Raw genomic sequence first — 17,486 nt, 5'->3', positions numbered from 1 at the left:
AAAGTGCCTAAGACTGGCTGGCCGACGTTTCGATAGGAGGACCTATTTTTTTTTCAAATTTTCAAAAGCGCCATGTCATTCTTGGAGTGTTAGTTTTAAAGGTGTTAGTGGTGACGTCATCTCCTGGTGGTGGCGCGTGTCCTTGTTGATAATCGCCGTCTGAAAAAAAAAACTACAAAGCAGGGCACCGCTGTTCTTGCTTTCCTTCAAGTCAGGTGGTAGTGATTCAAAATTGTTCTCGTAGAGTGGAAAAAGAACAAAAGAAGAAAGAAAAAACGCAAAGTTGCAGCGGTGTGCTGCAAAAGTGGTAACCGCGTTAGACGCGAACAAACGAAAGAGCTTCGGAGCCGGCACACGGTTGCCGTGTCCGGCTACCACAAAAGCTTGCCGACAATAAAGAACAGTGAACAGTGAACAGTGAACTTTATTGACATCATGTACATAGTACACACACATAGTACACAATGCCGGAGGCCGGCAGAAAAAGCCATCGCAAGGATAGCTTGACGAAGCTGCGGGCCCCCGTTTTGGCACCAGCGTACAACGGTGTTCTCAGTACATAAAAACAAAAAAAATGTGCTGAACAGATCAATCACTTAGTACAGGACCCGAAGTAAAATGTGAGCCCACTTCGAATAACCACGTCTTGCGTACAAACCATACACAAAAGAAAAATATACACCAACGGATGTACTAAATAGCTCAGTACATATTGATTACCTTCATAATACATGCATACAGATTAACATAACTTTGTAATTTACATAGAGTACACAATAGATATATATTTGCACAAATCATTCAATACACGACCGAAAGAAAATATGAGAAAATATGAGGAGGTAACAAATCGCCATGCCTAGGGTACACCGACATATTCTGTATAGTTGACACTCATAGGCATGCGCGAGATATTATATAGTGTCAATGTAATTATTTGTAAGAAAGGAACGTATTGCATTGAAAGTGTTGCTTTCCAGCTGAAAGTTAAATTCGTATAAAGCATTTAGTAGCCTCGGAAGTCTGTTTTCTAACGTATGTCGCCCATATGTTGTTCTACCAGTTTTAACAGTCCAAATTTCACAGTTTCGCGTTTTATAAGGCTGACAATTTTTTTTAAGGTTGGCAAGTTCAGTCAAGAATACATGTTTCCCCTTTAATTCTTGTTTATAGGCTTTCGCTAATCTAAAGTTGTACATCTTCTCAAAAGGCATTACATTATACTTTTCAAACAACGGGTAGGTGTGAAAATGTGAAGGCACGTCCTCTACAGCACGTAGAAATCTTTTTTGTAGATGACGATGATGATGAAAAAACTTTATTTATTTAGCAGAAAGGTCCTCTTCCCCTTTCAGGTGCGAGAGGAGAAGAGAGGACCAAACCTAGACGACGGCCATGATTTGTAGACAATACAATTTTTGTATGTTTTCTTGACTAGTCGATGCCCAAACTAGATGGCAATAGTTAATTCTTGAGGAAAATAAAGAGTTGTAAAATAATATCACTACATGTCTCGGAAGGATCAGGCGATTCCGGTAGACTAGTCCCACTATTTGAGATAACTTACTTGATACTGTGTCGATGTGCTCGTTCCAAGAAAGTTATAGTATTCCGGGTTTACCAGGTTTACCGGGTTACCGGGTGTACCGTGATACCGGAATCGAAGTACGCATGTGCAGATACGTACGTCACCCGTACAACTTCCTGTACGCGCGGCATTTTTCAGATTTCACGTTACCGTGGTTGCGTTGGTGTACGTAAACATGGTGGTGCTCTCGGACGCCCGCTTCGAAGTGATTTCGGCGTAGCTGTTAAAATATTCACCTTGTCCGCCGCAAACGACTGTTCAAAATGGTTTCGGTTGCCTTCAATTAGCTTCGATGACTGAGTATTACGGACGAAATGGCATAGTTTTTGAGATAGCTTCCCATTTTGAACGCACCTAGTCCTAACTACAAGATGGATGCAAACAAATCAGCCACGTAGATGTTTTCGCGTTTGGTGCGTGGTTCATATTTATTTACTTTTATTATCACTGAAATAAAATTCTAGCAATACTTCATTCGGTGGCATAGGCAAATATTTTTTGCTGGCATAGGCAAAAATTTCATTTTCACTGTTTATGCTATTACCCATCTAATAGGTGGTGCCACCATCCCAGCTGGGGCATGTAAACCACGTAAATGCTATCCCGCTAATCTATAAGACGCTGCCCACAACGAACGTGTGCTCCACGGTAACGCCATTCTGTTAACCTACGCTATCACGCTAACGTTTAACTATAACTGTCTATTATCGCCGTACGTCTGTTTCCGAACACCTATGAATTGGACGCGCAACAAGGAAGCAGTTACAAACAGGGGGAGAAGCAGGTGGCGTATTCTTAAACGCCAAGATGTCGAAGGTAGGCGATACCAAATATGGTCTGAAGAGCGTGTGTTTGATAGGGAAGGTCACTGTCAAAAATATGCTTTCAGTACCCCTGTAGGTGGCCCGCTCAGCGGGATTGATTCAAGAATTTGGCGGCATGTTGGCTGAAGAAAAGGAAATTCAAGGATGCAAAAGGAATGAGCGACCAGGAGACACAAACACACACAAAAAGGGGGGAAGAGAAAGGGTGGGGGGTAGTTGGTACGTTACGGTAAACAGGCGGGGGAAAAAAGGAAAAAAAAAGAGGAGAGAGAGCAAAGACGCAGTGAACTTTCTGGTTGGGAATGTCCTTAACGATGAGCCGTAAAAGTGGTTTTTAGAAGCGAGGAAAGAGGAAACAAAGCAGTATTTTAACGGTTCTAAAATTGAAAACTTTCTAGTTGCATGTAGAAGCATTCATATCTATATTTCAAATTGAAAATTTGAAAGAGAACATGAATAGTTCAATATGTGGGTGAGGCGCGATTAAATCTAGTACTGGTTATGTCTATTTGAAGGAGAAATGCATATTGTTTTTGTAAATCTTGGCGCCACTTTGTTACGGGTTTCAGTGATTCCAAATTTCCCCGTGATACATTGATTCATGATGGTTGTAGGGACTTAAATTTGTGCATTAAGTATGTTCAGTTTATTTTCTTTCTCGCGGTGACCAGAAATTAGTTTGTAGAACGTAAAGCCTTGCTTGGTAAAAATCCTGGTACTGTTCGTTAAACTGACCGGCCACTGCTTTTGGTAAATTTTGTTTTGTGTCAGAACGGTGGCCGTTCAGTCTTACGTGAATCGGCTGCCCAGTCTCTCTTATATATTGTTTTTTTACAGGTGGCACACTCAAAACAGTATATTAGGTAGTTTGAAGTGCAGACGACGCTCGACGTCACGTTGTGAATTTAATCAGATCTGCGCTTTTTACGCTGGTAGCCGGCTGTGTGTGTTTGCAGGTGCAGCATTATGCCTGCCACAGGGACCAGACGTTGTCTTTCTCTTTGTTTGAATCAATACCACCTGGTGAATCACCACCAACTGAATTGAAGAAAAGCGAGGACAGCACTCCTCTGCTTTATGTTTCTTTTTTTTTCAGACGGCGATTATTAGCAGGGACACGTGCCACCACCAGGATTTCACGTCATCCTTTAAAATTATATTACACGCCAAGGATGACACGGCTCCTCTGAAAAAGATAGGTCCTCCTATCGAAATGTCGGCCAGCCAGCTCTGAGGCATTTCCACTGTTAACCCTAATTGTTGCATAGCATAACAGACCTATAAGTGCGAGAAAGGATAGTTTAGGTGACTTCATCCTAACGACTTTGCCGTGAGCATTGTGAGTCACTTTTGACTCACATTCCTCCACGTTAACTGCAGAATGCTATTAACGAACAAGAACGTGTGCATAAAACATTTCATGAACAAAAATTTTCACTGGGACGCCTGAAATTTTTCATCTCACACTAATTGCTAACTTTGTGTTATAAACATTTTTCAGAATGTACTTTATTTCCAATACACTTCTTGGGGAGTCTCCCAAAAATAAAGCTCAACAAAACAACTTGAAGGAACATCTGGTGGGCTACAGAGGGTGCCATATGCAATGAATTATCACACAAATGTACAATTGTAAGTGAATGCAAGCATATTAATAATAATATAATATTAATAATAGGAAGGCCTAACTTCCAAGAACCAAATAATAATATAAGAGGTAGTGTAGTGAAGGGCTTTGGAAACTTTTACCAGCTCGTATTTTTTAGTGTGCTGTGACATCACACAGTACGCGGACCTCAACCAATTTGCGTCCATGAAAATGCGACCGGCGCGACCGGGAGTAAGATCGCGACCTTCGGGTCAGCAGCTGTGTCACTGATTAACCTATGGGAACCTGTGAATGTTAGCAGCTTAACGCAAAGAAAATATAAAAATCACTATGTATACAACGAACATCAGAGCACTGCTTTTCTACGACGCACAGAACATGAAATATTATATAAGAAACATCACGTTTCAAGGGCAATCCTTCCACTGGTAAGATATGGTGGAATTGGTGGAGAATATTTCATCCTTATCTGGCTATTAGAAGTGTCCACACTCAACAAGTTTCCCAGAACTGCATCCTAAAAGAATTTAAACGTTGCATTGGCAGCTTACCAATGTGAGCAATGTGTGCTTTTGAAAACGATTTCTCTCAACATGAGAGTTTGGCAATCATGATTTTTTTAAGAATAGGGTTTTGGTTAACTCCTTATGCGGAACACAATGCCTACCAGACTGGTCACAATTTCTAGAGGACTCTAGACAATGACATTTCTTCAGCTTTAGTAACCACTTGTGCTCTTTAAAATAATTTACACCCGCTTCAAGTAAAATTTCAACGTTGATTGCTTTCGCTGTGAAAGTAAGCAAACCAAACTTGTGAGGGCAAATAAAAACTGCGTAGTTCATAAAAAAAACGTGTTTCAATTAGTGTGCAAGGGTCACATGCTGTTTCTCTCCAGAAGATGCGGAAGGTTGAAATTGCCCTTTAGAAAGACGTAAAAAAAGTATTTGAGAACTGTAAGTTGCTGGCTCAGAAGAGCTCTTCTTAACACCTTTTCGGTGGGGTCTTTATTTTATGCGCAGGAAGTCGAATCCAAACGTGACTAGCTTCATGCGAAAAATGGGAATCTCACGTTTCGACAAGCTGGAGGAGCACTACATACAACGGTGGGTTCTCACTTTTTTTGAACAACAAAGTTTTTGAGAAAATTGTTTCTTGGGAGTCGATCTTTCATCGGTCATGGTCAAAGTAGTTGGGATAACCCATTTTTCGGCTTTGACCTGCTTCGTACCGCACATCAAGTATTTAAAAACAATTTGTTTAAAAGCCATGAATGTTTTTAAAATGTTGTCACGTACTACGTGGGGTAGTGACAGGCAATGTCTCATGAATCTGTATAGAAGCCTCATTCGCACCCGCTTAGACTATAAGGTCGTATTTATCAGTCTGCGACTCAAAGTGTTTTGAAGATGCTGGACCCCGTGCAAAATTTGGACATCCGTCTTTCTACGGGTGCTTTTTGCACCAGCCCCGTAGAAAGCCTTTACGTTGAGTCAAATGAGTGGTTGCTTCATCTGCAGAGAACTTACCTGTCCTTTGTATATTTCCTTAAGGTGAAAGCAGACAAGAAGTACCCCTCATAATCTACTATTAATGACTTGTCGAGCTCCATTCTGTTTCAAAACAGGCCTTCAACGAGGCAGCCCTTCTCAGTTCGCCAGAAGGGTCTAGCTGACAAAACTGGAGTGTCACTTAAACTCAATTAATTTGGCTCCTGTAGCATACCCACCACCGTGGCAGTGGTAGACTATAGACTGCGATGTGTCTTTTCTAGAAGTTACAAAACATGCGCCTATTGCCCATATCCGAACACACTTCCTGGAACTTCAACACAAATACACACGTCCTGAGTTCTTTACAGATGCCTCCAAGTCTAACTGCTCTGTGTCCTACGCTGCTGTCAGCCCATCCTTTTCGAATGCTGGCCCTCTTCATCCAGGCACAAGTATCTTCACAGCGGAAGCTTACGCGATACATGTGGCAGCTAAACACATCAAGCAATTACAAATACAAAGAGCAGTTATTTATACCGACTCCCTCAGTGTGGTAACGGCTCTGCACACTCTTAAAAAACAAAAGAACCCTGCCCTCGTTTCACTTTACTCCATTCCATGCACACTCTACACACTCAAACAACATGTTGTAGTGTGCTTGGTGCCAGGGCAACGTGAGATCCAAGGCAACGTGAGGGCGGATCAGCTTGCTGCATCTGTCCACGAAAGCACTGCCACTAGACCCATATCAATCCCGGCCCTTGATCTTAAGCCGTCTCTAAAACTAAACCTCAAGAAGTAGTGGCAGAGCAAGTGGGATAGACACACACAAAACAAACTACACATTATTAAGCCACACTTTGGTCATTGGCTGCCAGTATCAAAATGCGTCATACAGAAGTGATACTAACGAGGCTCCGGATAGAACACACATACACGACACACACATACCTTTTGTCCAGTGGCGATCCACTATTGTGTGACAGATGTGGTGAAGCATTAACAGTTCTTCACATGTTAATCCAGTGCAAACAGTTAGAAACTCTAAGAAAGAACACTTTCAATTACCCTACCGACAACATATACCTTTATACCCTGCAATGTTCGTCGGTAGGGAACCGCTTTTTAGTCATAAATCAATGTTAGCGTTTTCAAACGAAATTCGTAGTTTTCATATCATATACCCGGGGATTCCGTAGCACGACCTCTCCAGAGAGGTCTTCGCTGCGGTGGCTACACTACAAAGCACTTGCCTCACGGCCCTTAGACGCAAGGGCATGAACGAGTGAGGCACTTGTGCTAATGCCATACATTTCCACCATCGTTTTCCGTTATCACTAACATTTGTCATCTATTAAGACCACATACACCTTTCAAGGCATGGTCATGATTTTATTACTTGTATGTTTTTATCTGCCTTACCGCGAGGAATTTTATGGCCCTTATACAGGCGCCTATCACAACCAATGTCCATATCTTTAGCGAGATAAACTGGCGCTCTTTGGCCGTGAAAGGGCCATTGCGCCACAAAACATCAAACATCATCATCACCATTTTACTGGCATTTATATTGCATGTTTGCGTTTGTATTATTACTATTATTATAAACTTAATCGCTCTTTGTTGCCATTTTGTTGTACTTATCAGCATATCATTTTCTAACAGTAGGTCCCCTTTCAGCCTTGTGCTATGGGACCTCCTCCTGTATATACTAACCCCAATGCATGCATATTTTTTGCGACAAATAAGGATTTTTGACATGATTTGATTTGATTTATACATTAGTACAAGTTGATCTCGCAATCAAACTTAAAATATCTGAAATAGAGAGACACCACGGTGAGCGGGATGCATACGGAGGCCAGTATTCGTGCGTAGGCAGTAAACTTGCATTCTACTATACTTTTATGTATTCGTGCTGGTAATCACGCCTGACTAGGTTGGTATAGGGGATAATTAGCTTGTTGAGTTGCCAAGCGAAGATAATGTTGACAAGTTTCCGTAAATCTCAGAGCATGGAAAGTTGGTTGACGAGACTTCGCAATTACCAAAGCACTGGCAGATGCTTGGGGCACACTAAGACATATACGAAGGCGTCTGGACAACAATATTTTGATCCTCTCGTCTAAGCTTCGGGATGTGCCATGTAAAGCCGGAGCAGAGTAAGCTACTTTTTGTGTAACTATTGTTGAATGTACACACAATAAAGAAGAACATGAACTAACCCTTTTTCTTCGTTCAGCGAACTGGGAGCGCAGAGAAAAACACAAAGGACGAAGCGAGGAACCACACAACACGAGCGCTCAACTATCAACTGATTTATTTTCCACATCGGAAGGACATATATAAACACAAAATGCGCATGTCAAAAAGATTATGACGACATCAAGGGCAGCATGCGAAGCGTGTAATCAAGGCACATGTCTAAGGGTTATCTAGGTAGCTGAATTCACAGTCAAGTAGTGAGAAGGAAGGATGACTTATACATTGGTCCGTATTCCTGGAAATGTGATAGGCTTCAGAAATGTGATAGGCTTCTCTGCGCTCCCAGTTCGCTGAACGAAGAAAATGAATTACCAACTGGCCCACATTTTGATCCTTTTGCAATGAACTAACCCATCTCACTCCAGTCAGTCGATGTAATATATTGATTTCGAAGTTGACTTCTTTCTTCAATGATTTTACCTGTCAAGCCCAAGACAGATGTATGTCTAAAATAACCCACGGAAATTTGTGCTGTCGCACGAGCTCTATGTGCCGAGAGCCTATCTGATGCTTGAATTTCTTAAGGCATGTTCTTATAAATGGAAGTAGAGCTGATTTCTCACGAAAAAGAATTATGCCTCTGCTCTTAAAAGAGTCAATAATTATTGTCAGTGTGGTCCCAATTTCTAAACCCGGCAAAACACCTTTTTTCACTGAATCTTGCCGTCCTGTCAGCCTGACTAGCTGTCTTCGAAAAGTTATGGAGAAGATGACCCAGGCTAGACTTCAGTGGTAGATCGAATGTACGAATGTGCCTTCAGAAAAACTTGGCAGGCTTCCGCAGGGGCCACTGCACCGTAAATTCCATTCTATACGTTGTAACTTATGTAGATCACGAGAGTAACTGAGGAATAAACGTCAATGCAGCTTTTCCAGACCTAAATCGAGCATTTGACGCAACCAGCCACGCTCAAGTACTACACGATTTAATTCAGTTGTGAATAGTTGACAGAACAGTAAGATGGATCGCAGCATTCCAAGAGACAGGAAAATCTCCCTTGACACAGCTTACGACAAAAGTAAAGAGCATGAAGTTAGCCAAGCAGCTCCACAGGGTAGCAAACTAAGCCTATTTTATTGCGTTATGGCTAAATTATTCCTTATTTTACCTACGAGATTGAAATATTCGCTATATGCAGACGATCTTGACATTTGGGCATTAAACACAAGTATTCAAGCAATTGAGCAAAACTTAAGATGGCCTTACAAAAGCTAGAACTATTGTGTTGAACAATAAAACGAGCCCTAAATTTACACTTCGTTCCTTCTTTACACCAAAGCGCACGCGTGCTGACGCAATACAATACAACGGGACAGAGCGCAACATTACCTATTTCTTGGTATGTGTGTGTGTCTGTTGAGCTCCTCATTACCGAACAACTGTTTTAATAATAATAGTCGTAGCACTTTTTGACTATTTTTTCCTTGGTAGGCGTGAGTGCTATACAAATGCCGCTCAACAAGACAACCACCCTACAAGGAATTATATACAAACTTCTCCAAAAAGAGAGCTTCTTTGTGGCCGAAAGTTTTGTTTTGTGCGTGGTTTGAGCCTCGGGCCAAAACCTTTTTGTGGTAGACGCTGTACCGATTGAACTAACCAGTAAGCTTGCCATTTACAGTGCGACGGCGGTTTTGCCGTCAACTCGAAGCACATGGGCACACGTATTGCAAATTATTTCTGCTAAATGGTCTTAATTGTTTCCCTTTCTAAACCCTTTCCCATCTTGCGAGTTTCCACAGAACTTATTTGCAATACTTGTGTCCATGTGCTTTGAGTTGTTCATGAATTTGCCCTCAAGCTGTCAATGGCTAGCTTTTTGGTTAGTTCAATTGGTGGGGCGACCACTTCGGAAAAATGCTGGTTCCATGCTCGAACGCCGGATCACGACAAAACTTTCGGCAACTAAGAAGCTTTTTCTTTCTGAAAAATTTTTATTTATTTCCCTGTGACTTTGTCCTACAAACAGGTAGATGTTTTGTTTCTCTTTCTTAACACTTCCGCCTACTTGCGGGTTCACGCAGTACTCATTTGCAAATGCAGTTGCTGAGCACGGCGTTTTTTCCTATGTGACAAGCAGCCACAAATTAGGACAACACAACGAGGCACGTGAGAAGTGTCCCACATACTCTTGCGTTGTCAAGGATGTTCCGAAATCACGTAATGGTTTTCAAAGTGTGTATAACGCTTCTCAACACGTCTGTACTGCACTAACAGTCGTTTGAAAATGTTCCTATTTTTTAGCAGTCATAGCAAAACACGGCAGGGAAAAAGATATCTTAATGAACTCTTAGTGAGTGTTAGGTAGCAATTTTTAGCTTTAAATTGCGATAAAACCTTATCCAAAAACAACGTCAAATCACATTCTTGCTCAAGTTCATAATGGGAAAGCTTGCCATTTTGCATCTTCCTGGACTATCTAAAAGAAATACGGCACATTCGAAGTTCATTGCATAAATAAACGAAGCTTTTTACGGACTTTTTACGGACTTTTTCTGTTTCCGTATGCAGCATTTCTCATCGGTTGCCCATCATAATAAGTCAACATTGTTACACTACTAATAGAACATGCGTATAGTTGTTGACTACTGTGCGTTTTGCAGATTGCTAGAGATCGTTCAGGCCTTGGGAAAAAGCTACGTAGTTTGGCAAGAGGTATTCGACAACAATGTGAAGGTAAGTGTAACGATAACTTTTGCACACCAGGCTATATCTGTCCACAGAGCATTGCACCAACAACTTCGAATTCACACTGTACGGTCTCCTCCATATGCTTTAACTCTTTGTTAGCTAACCTTTTCAAAAGAACATTGAAATGTCTTGCGATAACACAAGGTGCCTGAGCAGTCCCGCGCCCTTTGATGTAACTCTGTCAAAAGCGTGAGATGCATTTATGGATTACATCTAACTACGACGACAAATACTTGGAGGAATCTCGGTCTTGGCCTTGTTGAGTAGAACGGACATGCGACAAAAAAATGTTCTACACAACGTCCTTGACACACTCGGCATGTTTGGCTGAGCATCCAGTAGGCCAACATTCTTCTATTTCGAAATTCACAACGAAACCACTACGAGTCTGTTAGGTGCCACGCACCCCCACACACTGTAATGGGTGGGCCGCAACAAACTTGCCGCTCGTGTTTGAGTACACAACCTGGTGTGATTCCATGATTCTGGATCAAAGTTTTACAACCGTTAAAGAGACTTCACATGATAATATTATAAGGCGTTTTTTTTTTTACAGCGACATCAATCAGTCAATAAAGTCTTTATTTCCAACATTTTTTAGTATTTGTTGGGGGCCCTTCAGGCGACAAACTGTTGCAAACAGCTTGAGTTCCTGAAAGCTTTTATGGCAGCATGCACTATACACAGCATACAACAAAAAAGTTAATAAAGACACATGAGTTGTACTAATAACAGATAAATAAGGACATAGGAGAAGTGAGTTTGTGTACAACAGTGCTCAATTGACAACTCTCTTGAAAAGCGAAAAGCAAAAAAAAAAACAATGCAACTTCATGTGATAAGTAAAACTAGAATAAATACTATAAATATAAATACAACAGAAACGAACACCATCAAATAAAAGAGTGATAGTTTTAGCATTTACTTAGTAAGTCTTCGTACTTGTTCTCCCAAGCAAGCGTCATGAATCGTTGAAACCAAATAAAGATGTCTAATGGCTGTTGGGTTTAAGGCATGAATATCAATATTTTCGTTTTTATACTTCTTGAGGAGTGAAGGAACATTGTAGATATGTTATCGCATTACGTCATTAGTAAGCCTTTTCGGAACTATTCAGTTGTCTTGACTACGGGTGCGTTGGTCACTGAACTGCCGTTCTAGTCCTGAGAGCAATATTATGGGTGAGTGAGTGAGTGAGTAAAAACTTTATTGAACATGTCCGGCGTCATTGAGCGGGGTGGGGCTACAAGCACCCCGGCCTAGGTGACGGCCTCGAGTCCTTGGACCCGGGCGGCATCCTGGGCTTGCCGGACGGCCCACAGTTGATCAGCAAGGTCGTGGCTGAGCAGAGCCGCCTCCCATCGCGCCTCGCGGTTCGAGACCGCCATGTCTACCGGGTTCGTAGGGGACAGCTGCGCGTTACCGGTACACTTCCACAGCATGTGCTGCAGCGTCGCTCTGGCTCCGCACGCCTTACACGCGTCGGACGTATAAATGCCTGGGTAGCAGAGGCGAAGGATCACCGGATTCGGTTACGTGTGTGTCTGTAGTTGTCTCCAGGCAACCTGCTGTTTCTTGTTTAGTTTGGCGTGGGGTGGTGGATATTTGCATCTGTTCAGTCTGTAGTGTTGCGTGATGTCTCTGAGAGTGGTCATGCGTTCCCCTTACGTCCATTCCCGCATCGCTGTCGAAGTGTGCGAGACATCGGGATTGTCGGCAGGCGTCGCAGCTCGGCGTGTAAGTCCTCGAGCCGCGGCGTGGGCAGTCGCGTTGCCCACAAGCGGAGGGTCCGTGTGGGCGGGGGTCCATACGAGGAAGCTGTCGTTTTTGCGGCAGATGTTGCGTTCGTGAATTTGGAGAATGCGGGCCGCTTCGCGGGAGATCCGGCCACTGGCATAGTTGCGTATCGCCGCCTGCGAGTCGCCGAATATCACCTCGGCGTCCGTGGTGGCTATCGTGAGGGCTATGGCAGCTTCTTCGGCCGCCTCCGTGTCTTCCGTGCCTATCGTCGCACTCGTGACGCAAGTTCCTACATGATCCGTGATCGCGACCGCGAAGCCGCGGTGGCAGTCGTAACGGGCCGCGTCCACGTAAACTGTGTCTTTGCTATTGCCGAATTTCTTTTCAAGGTCTTGGGCGCGCCTGTTGCGCCGACCGATGTGATGTGTCGGGTGCATGTTCTTCGGCAACGGCATAACGACGATGCGCTCGCGAATACGTCTGGGTATCCCGACCTTTTCGCCGCGCTGCGTATGGTAGTTGATACCCAGTGTCTCGAGAATGTGTCGACCAGTTCTGGTCTTCGCCAGACGTTCATACTGGGCGATGTTGTGTGCTTCGATTATCTCATCTAGAGTATTGTGCAACCCCAGCTCGAGAAATTTTTCCGTGCTGGTATTGGCCGGTAATCCTATTGCGCGTTTGTACGCCTTGCGGATGAGACAATCTAGTTTGGTGCGTTCAGTCGCCTGCCACTTGAGGTAGGAGGCGACGTACGTTATATGGTTCATAGCGAAAGCATGTACTAGGCGAATGGTGTTGCTTTCCTTCATTCGGCTATGCCGATTTGTTGTTCGTTTCAGCAACCGGATTGTTTCATTGACCGCGCCCTGTAGTCGGCGAACGGTTTCGCCGTTGTGGCCGTTGGCGGACAGGCGCAAGCCCAGTACCCTAATGGTGTTAACTTGTGGGATGACAGCGCCGTCTGATGTGCGTACATTAATTTCTCTATATGCGCACTCGAATGCGGAATCGGCGTTCTTGTGTTTACGGCCCCTGCGCGATTGTCTATAGAGCAGGAGCTCCGATTTAGCTGCGGAACATTCGAGGCCAGTGTCGCGAAGGTAGTCCTGCACCACGTCGACGGCTTCCTGCAGCGTTTGCTCTACGTGGCCGTCATTTCCCTCGGCAACCCAGAGGGTGATATCATCGGCGTACAAGCTATGGTGGAGGCCTTCTATCTCAGCGAGTTTTCGTGGTAATCCGACAAGCACGAGGTTAAAGAGCATGGGCGAGATTACGGAGCCCTGCGGCGTGCCCGTACAACCCATGTATATGTCCTGCAATTCTAGTTCGCCGATCGCTAATCGGGCCGGGCGGCCCGTAAGAAAATCCCGTACGTAGTGGTACGTTCTCTCGCCAAGTCCCAACGCTCGTATACTTTCAAGTATCGCAGCATGGCTAACGTTGTCGAACGCCTTTTTGAGGTCGAGCCCGAGTATCGCTTTGGTGGATCGTGTGGGATTGCCTACGATATCGTGCTTGAGTTGAAGCATAACGTCCTGTGTGGAAAGGTTACGACGGAACTCCAGCATCGTGTGTGGGAGCATGTTTCGGTCCTCGAGGTAGTTGGTAAGGCGAGCGAGAACCACATGTTCCATGACCTTACCAACGCAGGACGTCAGGGATATCGGTCGAAGGTTGTCAATCTGTACTCGTTTGCCCGGTTTGGGGATCATAATTATGCGCGCCGTTTTCCACGAGTTCGGTATAGCGCCCGCATTCCAGCACTCGTTCATGTAAGCCGTCAGTTGTTCTATCGACTCATCGTCCAAGTTACGTAGCGCTTTGTTGGTTATCCCGTCCGGGCCTGGCGCCGACTTTGTGTTGAGCCTGTGCAGCACCACCCTCACCTCTGCAACGCTGAAGTCCTCGTCTAGCTCCGCGTTACCCTCACCCTCCCAGGCGTATGCCGAGAGCGCGAGGGGGCTACGTGACTGAAAGTAACGGCTTCGCACGTCATCCAGAAAGTCCGCGTGGGTGCCTTTGTAGTCATGCAGCAACTTGTTAAGCTTATGTGCGTGCGATGTTTTCGTCTCCTCTGGATCCAAGAGGTGCCGGAGGAGATGCCACGTCTTGGCCCGTCCCAGCTGGTTCTCCATCCCATTGCAGATCTCTTCCCATTGCGTTTTGCATACCTGTAACGCGTGCTCTTCCATGTCCCTGCTTAGCCGTGCTATGTGTCTGCGCAGCGTTCGATTGTGGCGTTGACGCTTCCACCTGTCTTGCAGGCTGCGCTTGGCTTCCCACATGTGTAGGAGTTTGCTGTATACCACTTCGAGGTGGGCTTCTGGCGGAACCTCCCGCGTCGCCGTTTCTAAATCCCCCTTGAGCGTCGCAGTCCAGCTATCTATATCCTCAATAGCCGCATTGCCACGATTGTGCTCTTTCCGGACTTTGCGAAACGCGTCCCAATCCACCAGGCGGTGGTTCTTGCCCTTGGTACCTTCCCGATGAACGCGGTGGTGAGGTTCAGCGTCGACCTGGATCTCGATCACTGAGTGATCGCTACCCAGGTCCTCCTGTGTATTGTGCCATCGCGCGCTAGCAACGTTCTTGGTAAATGTGAGGTCGGGTGAGATGTCTGCACATACGCTGTTGCCCCTGCGCGTAGGCGCAGAAGGGTCTGTGATGAGCTCGAGGCCCTCATTCTGCGCATCGTCCCAAAGGCGCTTACCTTTTGGCGTTTCGTAGCCATACCCCCACGACGCGTGGGGCACGTTGAAGTCGCCCGCGATGAGCAAGGGCCCGTCGGCAGCTGCCTCGCGTGCCTTTCGCAGTAACGTGCTAAAGCGGTGTCTGGCTTTGGGTCTGCTATACACGTTCAGCACAAACAGCCTGGGGCCGCGCCCTTTCGTCGGAATGAGCTCTATGAATACATGCGGTATGCTAACGTTCATAAGTTCGCGTTGCGCCACGGTGAGGTTGCGTCGCACTAGCGTTGCAGCGGCCGGTGGGGCTCCCGCGGTCACAGCTTCGTCTATAAATTTGTACTGATTTGTATAGATTTGTACCCCGCCAGCTTGACCGGGTCATTGGTTTCCTGCATTAGTATTACGTCCGGTCGTTGCCGGCTACGTAAGAATTGTTGGAGAAGCGCCCGTTTCCTCCTGTACCCCCTGCAGTTCCACTGCCAGATAGTGAACGTGTTTCGTGTGTTATGCTGTTGTGGGCGTTGTGTTTGTGTGGTTTCGTGTCGAGCCATGGTGACTGTACGTGTTATGGTTTGCCGTCCGGCTGATCCTGCGCCTCTTCGTCGGGTAACGGCCTAAAGTATGGTTTCCCAGTCGTTCGTACTGGGCGACCCACTGCGGCCGGAAGTCGCATTTCGATATTGTCTATGCGCGTTTGCAGCGTCGCGACCATTTTTGTGAGCTGAGATATTGCAATGCTCAACTGTTCGGTTTGTGCGGTTTGCTGAGCGATTGCGTTGTTAAGTTGCGCGGTTTGCTGCGCGTGTTGGGTCATCATCGCGTCTACCTTGTCGTCGAGTCTATCGACTCGTTCGCGGAGTTTCTCCTCGCGTTTCTGCGATTTGACGTCGAATTGTTCCGGGTCAAGTGCCTTACGTTTGGTGGGTGCGGGGTGCGCGTCTTGAGCCTCCATGACTTCCTTCATTCTCTCGGCTGTACTAGCAGCCGCGTCGGCTGCGACGGGTTTAATTGGAGGAGGAGGAGGAAAGGGAACTGTCGGGGCATTCTCCTTCAACGTGGCAATTTCGTTTCTTAACCTTGCATTTTCCTGCTTTAGTTCTTGGATTAATGATTCGAATTGATCCAATCGTTTCTGCACTAGACTTTCTGGGTCACTGTTGCGTTTGTAAGCAGAGCTGCCGCGTCTGTCTACATCTGGGTTTCTATCAATGGCAGTCTCGGTTCACGTTAGCGGTGTGCTGGGCGCGCGTCTGGAGGTGACGTCCACCCACCTCAATTAATGGGGGTCAACCTCTCCTCCGCCTTTGGCTGCCGCTGTGTGATTGGCTCGGGCCGTCGACGTGCAGCGAGGCTTCGCTGAACGGGGTCGGGAGACGCTGCGAGAGCGGGCTCGAGAACGAGTACGGGAGCGAGTGCGACTCCGCGCGCGGGTCTCCCTCGAGGCCGATCGACTGTTGCCGCGACGCCGTCTCGGTGCGTGGCGTCGTCCGTAGCCCTCCTCCCCGTCGTTGACGGTGCTGCTACTGCTGTAAGCGGCCTCAGCCTCCTCGCGCATTCTGCGTTCCCACTGTCGGCGCTTGACTAGGTAGGGCGTCTTGTACTTAGCTTTGCACTTGCGGTCTCCGGTGAGGTGACCCTTTCCGCATAGTTGGCACACCGGCTCGCACCGATGATCATCGGGCGGGGGACCGCATCCGCACCCACAGCACTTCTTGTCGTTCGGGTTGGGGCACACGTCGGCCCTGTGTCCCAGACGACCACACTCGTAGCACATATCGATATGTTTCTTGTAAAGAGTGCACCTTATCACCATCCCGCCGTAGTTCACGTAACGAGGCACGTAGTAGCCGTCGAAAAGGATTATCACGTTGGTCGTGTTTCCCATGCGCTTGGCATGCAGGACGTTCGGGTTGCGGTGGTTAACCAGACTTCTCACGACGTCCGCCGGCTTTTCGTCTAGCGATATGCCCCTGATGAGGCCTTTGGAGGTGTTCTCCGGAGCCGCTCTGTAGGCACTCGCTTCGAACTCACGGTCGCCAATTCGCAGCTTGCAAATGCCTCCATATTGTCTAGCGCGATCTTCTGACGGCGTGCTTACCACAATAACGTTTTGTCGCTCATTGAGACAGACGCTGTCCTCCTCGGCTACCTCACGCCCCACCCCTGCAGCGTTGCGTATGCAGCAGTGGACGCGGTCCTCCTGGTAGTGGAATACGTTGAAGCCATCCCGGGGTCACACGATGATCTTGTAGTCATCCGTTGGCAGGTTGGGCATTCGGCTCGTCATGGTGATCTTCCGCACGTACTGCGTCGCTTTCTGAATAAACGCCGCCTTCTCGGTAGACGCTGGCGTTGCTTGCTGGTTCTTCGCTGGGTCGGCGTCTCCACCCGCCTTCTTGGTGTTTCGTTTGATCTCGCACCATCCCTGCTCTTTTCCGAACTCTGTCGGCGATATCTCCTCCCCTTCGACTTGCACGAATTCCATTTCGGGCGCCGGTGCAGCGGATGGGGCACCCGCTTGCTCCGACGACTTGTCAGGCCTGCCGTGCCTTGTCTACTGGCTTGACTGTCGTGACAGCGTG

The 17,486-nt window shown here is 46.4% G+C and overlaps 1 protein-coding gene across 5 annotated transcripts in view; it reads left to right on the top strand.

Annotated features, from left to right (window-relative positions):
* The window catches only part of LOC119167801 (beta-hexosaminidase subunit alpha), a 608,225-nt gene that overhangs the window by 410,152 nt on the left and 180,587 nt on the right, over window positions 1-17,486 (top strand). For all 5 annotated transcript variants that reach the window (XM_075882394.1, XM_075882390.1, XM_075882391.1 and 2 more), the window contains exons 9-10: window positions 5,044-5,127; window positions 10,384-10,456. In XM_075882394.1, coding sequence (XP_075738509.1) covers window positions 5,044-5,127; window positions 10,384-10,456 — 157 coding nt within the window. The remainder of the gene's footprint in view (window positions 1-5,043; window positions 5,128-10,383; window positions 10,457-17,486) is intronic.

Source organism: Rhipicephalus microplus, unplaced genomic scaffold (assembly GCF_043290135.1).
Source record: "Rhipicephalus microplus isolate Deutch F79 unplaced genomic scaffold, USDA_Rmic scaffold_12, whole genome shotgun sequence".
Classification (NCBI taxonomy): domain Eukaryota; kingdom Metazoa; phylum Arthropoda; class Arachnida; order Ixodida; family Ixodidae; genus Rhipicephalus; species Rhipicephalus microplus.
Note: the sequence above shows the minus strand (reverse complement) of the source record. Positions and strands in the feature narration are given on the sequence as shown.